At 44.2% G+C, this 12,960-nt stretch overlaps 1 protein-coding gene across 3 annotated transcripts in view; it reads left to right on the top strand.

Moving 5' to 3' along the window:
- The window catches only part of LOC145338934 (casein kinase I-like), a 191,665-nt gene that overhangs the window by 62,326 nt on the left and 116,379 nt on the right, over positions 1–12,960 (top strand). For all 3 annotated transcript variants that reach the window (XM_080183333.1, XM_080183334.1, XM_080183335.1), the window contains exon 5: positions 11,758–11,798. In XM_080183333.1, coding sequence (XP_080039459.1) covers positions 11,758–11,798 — 41 coding nt within the window. The remainder of the gene's footprint in view (positions 1–11,757; positions 11,799–12,960) is intronic.

Genomic DNA, 12,960 nt, shown 5'->3' with positions numbered 1-12,960 from the left:
AATCTGCAACCAAAAGCGAAAACGCTGGAAAATCTCAGCAGGTCAGACAGCATGTGTGAGGAGAGTGAAGAGCTGGCGTTTCGAGTCCAGGTGATCCTTTGTCAAAGCCAAAAGGCAGAGAAAATGGGAGATATTTATACTGTGGGGTGAGGGAATGAAAGGCGAATCACCGCCACAAAAAAAACGAGAGGAAAGGCTGCTGTTGTCAGTCTGTAAAGAGAATGGAAGGTGTGAACGGCCAAATGGCAGAGAAGCTGAAATCAGAGGGTAAGCTGTGACAGATGGGTGGGAGAGAGGTTAAATTGGGAAGAAGGGTAGAAGAGGGAGATAAATAAGGGGAAAGAGTGTGGGGGAGAGGGGGGGGAAGAAAAATGAAGGAAGACAAAGAAACGAAAGGTTAATTAGATAAAATGAAAACAAAGGGGTTGAGGTGAGGCACAGCTAATCGCTTGAAGTTGTTGAATTCGATGTTGAGACGAGAAGTGCCCAGCCGGAAGATGAGATGCTGTTCCTCCAGTTTACATTGAGCTTCGCTGGAACATTGCAGCAGGGCCAGGGACAGACACATGGGCTTGGGAGCAGGATCGTGTGTTAAAGTGGCAAGCAACCGGAAGGTCAGCATCCTTATTGCTCACAAAGCAGTTGAGGAATTGTTACTTGTGTCCTGGCCAGTATTTCTCCCTCCATCAATATCGGGAGAACATTACCTCATCATAATTGCTGATTGTAGAAATTTACTAGGCACAAATTGGCTGCCACATCTCCTGCCTTTCAACAGAAACTGCCCATCTTATAGAGATCTATAAGATAATGAGGGGCACAGATCAGATAGATAGTCATTATCTTCCCCCAAAGGTAGGGGAGTCGAAAACCAGAGGGCACAGATTTAAGGTGAGAGGGGAGAGATACAAAGTGTCCAGAGGGGCAATTTTTTCACACAGGATGGTGAGTGTTTGGAACAAGCTGCCAGAGGTGGTAGTAGAGGCGGGTACAATTTTGTCTTTAAAAAGCATTTAAATAGTTACATGGGTAAGATGGGTATACAGGGATATGGGCCAAATGCGGGCAATTGGGATTAGCTTAAGGGCTTTAAAAAAAAAAGGCAGCATGGACCAGTTGGGCCGAAGGGCCGATTTCCATGCTGTTCAGACTCTCTATCAGAAATACTTTGTTGGTTTTGGAGGGCTGTAAGATGGCCTGAAGCCATGAAAATATAAATGAACTTTTTTTCCCTTTTCACTCACTATCTTGGCTGGGGACATTGCAATCCCAGCTGTTCATCACAGTTGGTTAAGATGAAGTGTAGTATTGACATGCTGTGCTTGATTGAAGTCATTAGGTTACATTTCAGCTTAGTTTGAAGCAATTTTTAAAAGGACCATCTTGGCCTTTTGGCTAAGATGTGAATGAGACCAAGCCTTGGAGGAGGAACTATGCCTACTCCAATCAGCTTGGATCGTGTAGATCAAGCCCAAGACAGGCAGTGAGAGCCTTGTCTTGACAGCTTGGATCGGGAATGTCTCAACTTGTTGAGACTCTGAATTGGATTTCATTGGATTGAATCACTCACACTAGCGTGCTCTAAATCTCTCTCTTTCTTGCTAATTCATTTGTTACAGTTTAACTGTGACATTAAATAAAGCTTGTTTTGATAAAAGCTTCCCAGTTTGTCAGTAGAATCGCACCTGGAGTGAAACATCTTATCCTCATATTAATGTCAAAAATAGCAAATAGTTGGGGTCTGGTCTAACTTCAGAATATACCCCGGGGTTTCTGATCTGTGCCCTAACACTAGCCACTTCTTTTAACACTCCAGGATGAAGTCCCAGCAGGACCCAGGGATTTGTCAGTGCGCAGCTGGAACAGTTTGCTAAGTACTACTTCCCTGGTGACTGTAATTCTCCTGTGTTGCTCCATTCCAATTCCTGATTTGCAGCTATTTCTGAGATGTTACTTGTGTCCTCTGTAGTGAAGATTGATGCAAAATATCTGTTCAGTTCATCTGCCTTGTGTTCCATTACCAATTCCCTAGATACGCTCACTATAGAAACAGCACTCACTTTGTTAACTCTTTCTTATTTAAGTTTCTAATAGAAACTCTTACTATCTGTCTTTATATTTCTAGTTAATTTTCAAAACTGCATTTATATAGTAACTTGTATCTCCAAGGTACAACAAAGTCTCGATGTTTCAGAGCCTCTGCAGTTTACCTGAAACTTGTCAGTCTGGAGATGTGTAAGTTAGGTGGGTTGGACATGCTAAATTGTCCCTTTGTCTAAAAAAGATATGCAGGTTAGATGGATTGACCATGGTAAATTGCACCATAGTGTCCAAAGATACGTAGGTTAGGTGGATTAGCCATGGTAAATGCACAGGCTTACACGGATAGGGTGGAGGGAATGGCCTGGGTGGGATACACTTGCGGGATATCAGTATATACTTGATGGTCTGAGTGGCCTCTTCCTGCACTGTAGGTATTCTGTGGTTTTACTTTGTCGTGCATAGGAGTTGGACAGAGACAAGCTGCAAAGATTTCTACAGATTTCACATCACACTCTGACATAATATGCATACTGCAAACTTCCACGATCAGTAAATAGTGACTCATTAACCAATTTCATATTGGACTCAGAGAGGGTTGTTGGCTAGGATACATCAAGGGAACCTTTTTTGTTCTCTTTGTATCGGGAAGTGGAATTTTTAATGCCCATTGGCTTGAATGTCTGAACTAAAAAACAGCATCTCTAACAATTCACCGTCCCTGTCAACACTCAGCTGAAGTGCCAGCCTTGACAGTGTGCCCAAGATTAGTGACGAGGGCTGCTACTGAATGTGACTGATATTTGCCATCTGAAACGTAGATATATCAGACATTTTATGTTGTAATTCTGACATTTTACGAAGTGAAGCCAGGAAAAACAGGCTGGCAGCCTCACTGAGGAAAACAGACTATTTAAATATGAAAATGAGAAATTTCTGTTTGCTGAGTGAGTTTCTCATGGTGAGCTTTACAGTGTTCGTGTTGCAGAATGGGTACTATATCTTCGAGTGCCTAGCAGTTGACCCTAATGGCTACAGTGTGTGGTAATTGTAGATAGGCATAGGGTTTCTGTGGTTGTGCACAATATTGCTGCCTGTCTGGAGTTGTGTATCTACAGATACTATAGTTAACAATCACACTATTATATTGTTAACTATAACACCATAGTTAAGAAAGCCCACCAATACCTCTAGTTTCTCAGAAGACTAAGGAAATTTGACATGTCTGCTATGACTCTCTCCAACTTTTACAGATGCACCATAGAAAGCATTCCTTCTGGTTGTACCACAGCTTGGTATGTCTCCTGCTCTGCCCAAGACTGCAAGAAACGACAAAGGGTCGTGAACATAGTCCAGTCCATCACGCAAACCAGCCTCCCATTCATTGACTCTGTCTACACTTTCTGCTGCCTCGGCAAAGCAGCCAGCATAATTAAGGACCCTACATGACTTGGACATTCTCTCTTCCCCCTCCTCCTGTTAGGAAAAAGATACAGAAATCTGAAGTCACGCACCAACCAACTCAAGCAACATCTTCCCTGATACTGTCAGTCTTTTGAATGGGCCTATCACACGTTAAGCTGATCTTTCTCTACACCCTAGCTATGACTGTAACACTACATTCTGCACTCTGTCCTTTCCTTCTCTATGAATCGTATGCTTTGTTTGTATAGCACGCAAGAAACAATACTTTTCACTGTATACTATTACATGTGACAATAAATCAAATCAAAGGAACTTGTGAATGGGCGTTCCTGAATGCTGCCCGAACTGTATAGGGGTGAATGATGTCATTGACTGAAGATTAGAAACTCGGTAGGTTTCAGACAATTGTTTGAATTTTGTGGCATTACGGTGTGGGAAAATTTACGGCTAGAGGTCACTGTTTAAAAATAAGGGCTCACCCATTTGAAGGTCGAAAGTCTTTGGGAACTCCCTTCCTCAAAAGGCAGCATGGGCAGTGTCTTTGAATATTTTAAGGCAGGCGTGGATTGTTTGTTGGTAAGCGAGGGGCTGGTAGGTTATTGAGGGTAGGAGAGATGCAGATTTGATGTTACTATCAGATCAACCATGTTATTAAATGGCAGAGGAGGCTTGAGGGGCTGAATGGCCTTCCTATTGGTATAACTAATTTATAAGCAATTTGCTAGAATTGTTCAAATGTGTGGAAAAGATGGGAGAAAAGTTCAAGGTTTCTGTTCTGTATATGCTTTGTGGTTTTGTGCTTGATCTCCGTCCCTTACTCTTGCTAAATCCTTCAAATCTCCCCCTTTTCCCAGAAACAGATGCTTGTCTCCTGTACCATTTGCCTGCTCCTACTCCAGGGTGCATTCCTGGCCTGTGGGCGGGATATCATTCAGTCGTTAATTTGTGCTGTCATCCAGGGAGAAACACAGGAGGCAACGTCTTTTTAAAAACCCTCCAGGCCATCTAATGGAATTATACTTCATATGCCAAATGATGCACAGTACGCAAGACAAAGCCAGGAGAATTCATCAGCCTGGAGAGTACAATATGCAAAGCACTGAAGTGAATTGGATTTAAAATCAACCTATTGAGCTGAAATCTTTTTCCTTTTTAGTGTTATTAGGCAGTAACACCCAGTGTGTCTAGGGTACAGTCTTCAAATCCCCATGGGCCTGCGTAGTTTATTGCTCATCCCTAATTGCCCTTGAGAAGGCGTTGGTGAGCTGCTGTCTTGAACCTCAGGTCCTCATGGTGTAAGTGCACACACAGCTTTGTTAGGGAGCGATTGCCTGGATTTTGACCCAGCGACAGTGAAGGAACAGCAATATTGTTCCCAGGCCAGGATGGTGTGGGTTGCAGGTAGTGGCGTTCTCATGCGTCTGCTGCCCTTGTTGTTCAAGGCGATAGAGATCATGTGTTTGGAAGCTGCCTTGGTGAGTTGCTGCAATGCATCTGCTGTCACTGTGCGCAGGTGGTGGAGGGAGTGGATGTTGAAGGTGGTGGATGGGGTGCCTATCAAATGGGCTGTTTTGTATTGGGTGGTGTTGAACTTCTTTGATGTTGTTGGAGCTGCACTCATCTAGTTGGAGAGAGTGATGATGGTGCGATACTCACTGGACACTGTGTAGCAACCCATGTCTTGATGCTTGGTTAATAATCTCAGTCCAGTAATTTGATGACTATCATCGTTAAGGTTTCCGAGTCTGGCCTCACTGGCTATTGTGTTAGGACATTCACCTTTTTAACAGAATGGCTGCCCTCCTTGGGATGTAATGGAAAGATGCGACTCTGCTGCATTTCAGACTTTCTAATTCAGGCTCCAGACTCAAACTCTTGAGTGAATTGTGGTGCCATGGGGGTTCCTGCATTGTTCGCTGACCTGTTGCTGCTGTTTCTGTGGTTGTGCAGGGATAAATGTTATCTACAATAACAGCAGTCAAAATCAGGAAACATTGGCATGTGCCAATATTTGTTCAATTGAATATCATTCAATCATCATGTATTTGTCCCTGGATGCTCACAAGTTAGACACACTGGCCCATCTAGACACATCTAGGAAGGAAAAGTTCTCTTCACATGCCCCGAGCCTCAGTCACTCACCTGACTAGATCATGAATGAATTTTAATGTTTCCATCTTCACTATCTTTTTTAGTTTGATTTATTATTGTCACATATTAGTATACAGTGAAAAGTATTGTTTCTTGTGTGCTACACAGACAAAGCATACCGTTCATAGAGAAGTAAAGGAGAGGGTGCAGAATGTAGTGTTACAGTCATAGCTAGGGTGTCGAGAAAGATCAACTTAATATAAGTCCATTCAAAAGTTGGACAAGCAGAAAGAAGCTGTTCTTGAGTCGATGGATACGTGACCTCAGACTTCCACCTCTGAAGGTGGAAGAGAGAATGTCTGGGGTGCATGAGGTTCTATAAGTGCACTGGCTGCTTTTCTGAGGCAGCAGGAAGTGTAGACAGTGTCAATGAATGGGAGGCTGGTTTGCATCGTGGTCTGGGCTTCATTCACAACCCTTTGTAGTTGCTTGCGGTCTTGGTCAGAGCAGGAGCCATATCATGCATCCAGAAAGAATGCTTTCTGTGAATGACCGTTCCTTGGCCAATGATGTATTTGTTGTAAGTTGGCTGTCTCCACTTATAGACTATGCCCCCACAGTCTACCTTGATATATATTTACCTGAGGCATTTTATTTAGCTTGAATTCTACCTGCGTTGATCAATATGATTATGCATCCAGCCCTTTTTTTTTTGAAGCAATTGGTCAGTTCACATAGACCATTTTGTGTTAGTAATGGAGTTGTTTGACTTAAATTGTCTTCGGTGATGTGGTTTCTCTGTTATGTTGCCGAGAGACAAAATTGCTTATTGTTCCTCAACGAGTAACGTTTCAGTGCCATCACTTTATCGACCTTAATAGGGCTTCTCATATTTCCTCAGCGATAACCCTCTACAGTTTGTTTCTTGAACCCTGACAATTGGATATGGAATGGAGGGGCCGGATTTGTCTTGCATGCCACCTAAATGAGGAATTGCTTGCTGAAGAATCACGATGCATATTTAAACCTTTGACAAGAATTTCAGGCAGCAATTCTGAGCTGCTCCCAAAGCCTTGTCTTCGGGGGACTTCAATCATCAAGACTTCAGTCATTTCATAATTGGCTCTTGAGGAATCTCTTTGCTTATAATAGCTCCATAAATGTATTCCTCACAAACCCTCCAGAATATTGGTAACGCTGCTTCAATATTGGTAATTCAAGCTTCAAACAACCCACTGAGCTATCAAATGCATTTTACGGCTTTATTACAAATTTTGTTTTTAAGTTGTAACAATAAAAGAAAGAAGACTTGCATTTATATAGCACCTTTCACGACCTCAGGAAGCCTCTCAATGTTTCACAAGGCTGTCAAGCGCATTTGAAGTGTAGCCGCTGTGTAATTGCGGAAGTGTGGCAGCTAATTTGCTGTCTGTGGGACCCCGCTGTGTGCAACCTGATAATGACCAGATTTATGAAAAGATTTTGTTTGAGAGGCAATTATTATCCAGGACACCAGGGATACTTCTCCTGCTGTTCTCCAGAATAGTGCCATAGGATCTTTTACACCCCATCCTGAGGGTGACAGATGAGGTCTCGGTTTAATATTTCATCTGAACTGCAGCTTTGAGGACACAATTTCTTCGCTACTGTGCTGGAGGGGAAGCCCTCATTTTTGAGCTCAGTTTGGGAGTGGGAATTAAGTCTGCAACTTCTGACTCAGAGGTGAGAGCACTGCCCACTAAGCCATAGCTGACATTGAAAACTAATGCCACAGGAAATGTTTATGAATAAATATTCCAATGATTCATCAGTTGCTTTCAAAAATGCCTCCGTGAAGAATGCTTTGATGCATCGAGTTCCTTTTGTTACAGTTTTCCTTCCCTGGCCTGGGTCTCAATTTCTCATTTTGTTTTCTGCGCTTGGTGCTGAACAATATGTGGATGTGGCATAATAGTGATAAAAAAATTTTTTAAGTGTGTTTATTTGTGTCAGGCTTTCATTCATGCTGCAATGAACTTACTGTAACAATCCCCTAGTCGCCACACTCCGGCACCTGCTCAGGTTACACTGAGGGCGAATTTAGCACGGCCAATGCCCCTAACCAGCACGTCTTTGTCACTGGCCTAGTAATCCATAGACAAGAACAGAGAATATTGGAAAACTCAGGTCTGGCAGCATCTGTCAGGCGAGAAAACAGAATTAATGTTTTGAGTCCATTTGACTGTTCATCAGAATTAAAGAGAGGGAAATAGGTTGAATATTAAACTCTTTCCTCCGGGTGCTCTGGTTCCTCCCACAGTTCAAAAGACCTGCTGGTTAGGTGCATTACTGTGCTAAATTAAAGTAAAGTTTGTTTATTAGTGGCAACTAGGCTTACACTAACACTGTAATGAAGTTACGGTGAAAATCCCCTAGTTGCCTCCTCCTGGTGCCTGTTTGGGTTACACCGAGGGAGAATTTAGCACGGCCAGTGCACCTAACCAGCACATCTTCTGGACTGTGGGAGAAAACTGGAGCACCCAGAGGAAACACACAGACACAGGGAGAATGTGCAAACTCCACACAGGCGGTGGCACAAGCAGGGAATCGAATCTGGGTCCCTGGTGCTGTTAGTGGTGCTAACCACTGTGCCACCTTGGTACCCTCAGGTTCTCCCTCAGTGTAACCAAACAGGCGCCGGAGTGTGGTGACTAGGGGATTTTCACAGTAACTTCATTGCCGTGAGAATGTAAACCAATTTGTGACACTAACAAACTTTTAAACTTTGAAAAAGTCTGGAATAAAAAGCTAGTTTCAGCAATGACCACAAAGACTGCTTGATTGTCCTAAAACTCATCTCGCTAACGTCCTCCATTGACAGGACAGACCCATCTGAAGTGGCAGCAGTGCAGTGCTAAGCAGACAGGAGGGTGTGAGCTTGACAGTCTTCAACTTTGACTCTTGACCTGATGAAGTCACATAGCATCAGGTCAAATATGGATGGGTGAGGAAGCATCCTACTGATTATCACTTCCCTTCCTCAGAAGATGAATCCGTTCTCCTCCATGATGAACACTGCTTGGAAGAAGCATTGGCAATGATAAAGGAATATTTAGTTGATTAGTGTCACAAGTAGGCTTACATTAACACTGCAATGGAGCTACTGTGAAAATCCCCTAGTTGCCACTCTCCGCCTGTTCGGGTATGCTGAGGGACAATTTAACATGGCCAGTGCACCTAAGCAGCACGTCTTTTGTACTGTGGGAGGAAACTGGAGCACCCGGAGGAAACCCACGCAGACAAGGGGAGAATGTGCAGACTCTGCACAGACAGTGACCTAAGCCTTGGCCCCTGGCGCTGTGAGGCAGCAGTGCTAACCACTGTGCTGCCCCAGAATGTACTCTGGATTGGGAGCTTCAATGCCCATTGCCAAGTGTGTCTTGGCAGCACCACCACTGACTGAACTGACCGAGTATAGAAGCTGCATGTGCCAGAGTGGACCTGTGGTGGGTGATGAGGGAACACAGTCACAATGCAAGCCTGTGCGTGAGCCAGGTAACCTTACAGCGCAAGCCTGTGCTTGTGGCATCTTGTCGAGGGCAATCATGGATGGGTAATAAATGCTGGCCTAGCCAGCGACACCCACATCCCATGAACAGAGAGAGAATGAAGGACCAGTGCTTTGCTGAGCCTTGGATTATAAACTTGTCAATGTGAATTATGGGGGCTAATTTGCATCTTACAGTTTGTAGCACACTAGTGCATTCCATCAGAGAACGACATAATGACTGCACGTTTTGTGTAATAAAACCATCCAACTGTGTTCTGAAGTGAGATTTTTAACTATTTGATGGAGTCACTTCCCTGTGTGATGAAGGCTATCTGTATTATTTAGCATGCAGCGGGTGTAAGGTTTCTGGCAGTCTGCTGCTTTAGGCTGGGCAGATGCTTCTGTCACGTTGTCCATTAAGCAGGCAGACCGAGTGTAGAGATTCTTCTGCATTGCTTTGAAAGCGTACCTCACTCAAGCTTCGAAGAGACCCTAATATGCCACTAATGCGATACTGCCTACTCTCCCACCGAACTCCATCTGAGATATACTGACATAATTCCACTATCAATTATTTTGAATTGCCAGTTTACCCCGCACAGGAAGTGGGCTGCGATGACTTGGACTCAATTAACCTTGGAGCATTATAGATATCAGGAGTCAGCCAAATTCCTGATAAGATCTGAGAGGCAAAAGGACACTTGCCCTACATCAACCAGTCATTTAGCGTTGAGTTCCTAAAACAGAGTGAAATAGTTACATGATTAGCTTGTGTGATGACTTGAGTATGGAAATGAGGCAGTGATCTTTGCACAGCTCAGTGAGTTGTATAAAAGTGAAATACTGCGGATACTGGAATCTGAAACAGAAAATGCAAGAAAATCTTGTCCTAGTCCTCCCATGCCGAAACTGTAATTGAGAAAGCTTGAGAAAGCCTCTACTTTCTCAGAAGAATAAGGAAATTTGGCATATTCACTACGACTCTTACCAATTTTTATAGATGCACCATAGAAAGCACTCTTTCTGGTTGCATCACAGCTTGATATGGTTCCTGCTCTAACCAAGACCGTAAGGAACTGTAAAGGCTGTGATGTAGCCCAATTCATCACGCAAACTAGCCTCCCATCCATTGACTCTGTCTACGTTTCCCGCTGCCTTTGCAAAGCAGCCAGCATAATCAAGGACCCCACGCTTCCTGGACATTCTCTCCTCCACCTTGTTCTGTTGGGAAGAAAATACAAGAGTCTGAGGTCATGTACCAACCGACTCAAGAACAGCTTCTTCCCTGCTACTGTCAGACTTTTGAATGGACCTATTTAGCATTAAGTTGACCTTTCTATACACCTAGCTATGACCTTAACACTACATTCTGCACTCTGTCATTTCCTTCTGTACGAATGGTTTGCTTAGTATAGTGTGCAAGAAACAATACTTTTCATTGTATACTAATAGAACAAAGAACAAAATCAGTCCGGGAAACAGGCCCTTTGGCCCAACGAGCCCACGCTGCCATCTCAACACCACCAGTCCCCCTCTCCACCCACGACCCCTGTCTAATGTTTTATGGCCATCCAGATTGAGGGAAACTGATTTAGGGACAATTTATTCCTGCCAATCAGCCTGACAGCACATCTTTGGGGCGTGGGAGGAAACCGGAGCACCCGGAGAAAACCCACGCAAGCACGGGGAGAATGCGCAAACTCCCACAGACACCGGCCCAAATCCATGTGTCTGCACAGCAATCAGCGATAGTCACTGAGTTGTCGTCTTGTCCAGTTTAGGCACACACTAACGACATGAAGCACTAGGCCAATCTCGAGCAACCAAGAGCAGCCCCAGTACGACCCATCGTATGTATGCCCCTTGTTGGACACGAGGCGGACCAACTTAAAACCTGTGAATGAAAAGAGAAAAAACATTATTATCATACCATACCCATTTACATTACCAGGGATGCCCCAATGCTAATGACCCTTATTTAAACACTCTCCTATATCCACCCATCTCCAACCCAGTCATGTGCCTAAGTTACTCTTCAATGACTCTAGCGTGTTTGCCTCCACCACCTTACTTGGCAGAGCATTCCATACCCCCACTACCCTCTGTGTGAAAAACCTCCCTCTACTATCTGTGTTGTATCTCTCCCCCCTCACCTTAAGTCCATGGCCCCTTGTCCTGTGTGTCTCTATCATAGGAAATAGCTTACCTCTGTTTACTCTATACATGTGATAATTCAAATCAAATTTACTTCCAAGGGTGATCCAGACTCAACGTTAGCTCTATTTGCTCTCCTCAGGTGTCATCAGGCAGAGAGCTGTATGATGGGTGCATCTGTTTTCTTCGGTCAGTGTTGACTGAGACCATCCCAATAACTCCCTCCTCCTCTTCAGATACTGCCATAGATTTTCAAAACCTGCCTGAAACTCTCAACCTGAGAGGAAATGAGATGTGTGCCTGGCTCCAGTTAACCTCCTGATAGTGCAGCATTCCCTCAGCACCGCACTGGGGCGTAGGTTTGGGGCCCACAACTCTAACTCTGTGCTGTCCACCCAATCAAGCTGACCTGCACGTAGTCTTGGTGGTTTCTCGCCCTGGGGTTAGGAAGTGGTTTTATTCTCTGTACGTTTGGGTCTGATTTCCTAAATAATGTTCCGTTTCATTTTCTTTCGCAGGTAAAAATCTCTACACGAATGAGTACGTAGCAATCAAACTGGTGGGTGCATTTCTTTTTCTAATGAACGTTTTGGGATTTGTGTTACTGTGGCAGGCAGGCATTGATATTCTGTGGATTGGAATTAATTTGTATGTTGCTGTTAGACAAATTATTTCAAATTAGCATAAGCCCTCATGAGGTTTTGTTTTGTGATCTCGCTAATGCATCCTGTCAAAAAACAATCTTGTGTGCTTTTAAAGTGTTCTCCGTGCGGTGAAATGCCCTCGAGATGTTTGCCAACAGTACATAAAGGTTAAAATCTGTCCCGTTTAGCTTACCTGCTGTTTGTATTTGGCCTTGTTTCATGACAAGTCTGCAACATTTTGCTTTGATAGCCGAACGCATCTCTAATGAAAGCAGCAGCCTGGAGACGGGCCTCACTGAGTTGCATTTGTTTTTCTCTCCTTGTGTGCAGGAACGGTCTGCCAAGAAGTACCATGTGCATCTTGTACTTAACAAAGTCCAATTTTTATTTCCTTCCTCCTCACCATTGTTACCCTGCCTGGTGTAGCTCCAGCCAAGAGTGCCGTTTTGTCTGATGGTCCAAGAGGATTTTTTTTTTAATTCACTTACAGGATGTTGGCATCACTGGCAAGGCTGAAATTTTGTTGCCCTGGAACTGAGTGGTTTGCTAGGCAGTGGGTAGCACTGTGGCACAGTGGTTAACACAGCCTCAGGGACCTGCGCTCAATTCCGGCCTTGGGTCATGTCTGTGTAGAGCTTGCACATTCTCCCCGTGCCTGCATGGGTTTCCTCCGGGTGCTCCGGTTTCTGCAAAAATGTGCCAGTTAGGTTGATTGGCCCTGACAAATTGTCTTTAGTGTCAGGAGAATTAGCAGGGTAACTATACCAAGTTACGGGGATAGGGCCTGAGTGGAATTGTTGTTGGTGCAGACTTGATGGGCTGAATAGCCTCCTTCTGCACTGTAGGATTCTATGACAATGGTTTCATTAGACTTTTAATTCCACAATTTTATTAAATTTGAATTCCACCATCTGCTGTGTTGGGATTTGAACCTGGGTCTCCAGAGCATTACCCAGGGGCCCTGGATTACCAGGGCTGTGACAATGTCACGACACCAACACCTGCTCCATGCTAAAGCAGTACTTTCTTTAAATTCCAGCAGAACATTGCTGCACCGCTGTTTGAGTGACCCATTGA

Source organism: Carcharhinus amblyrhynchos, unplaced genomic scaffold (assembly GCF_965287045.1).
Source record: "Carcharhinus amblyrhynchos unplaced genomic scaffold, sCarAmb.v2.hapA chromosome_251, whole genome shotgun sequence".
NCBI lineage: Eukaryota > Metazoa > Chordata > Chondrichthyes > Carcharhiniformes > Carcharhinidae > Carcharhinus > Carcharhinus amblyrhynchos.
Note: the sequence above shows the minus strand (reverse complement) of the source record. Positions and strands in the feature narration are given on the sequence as shown.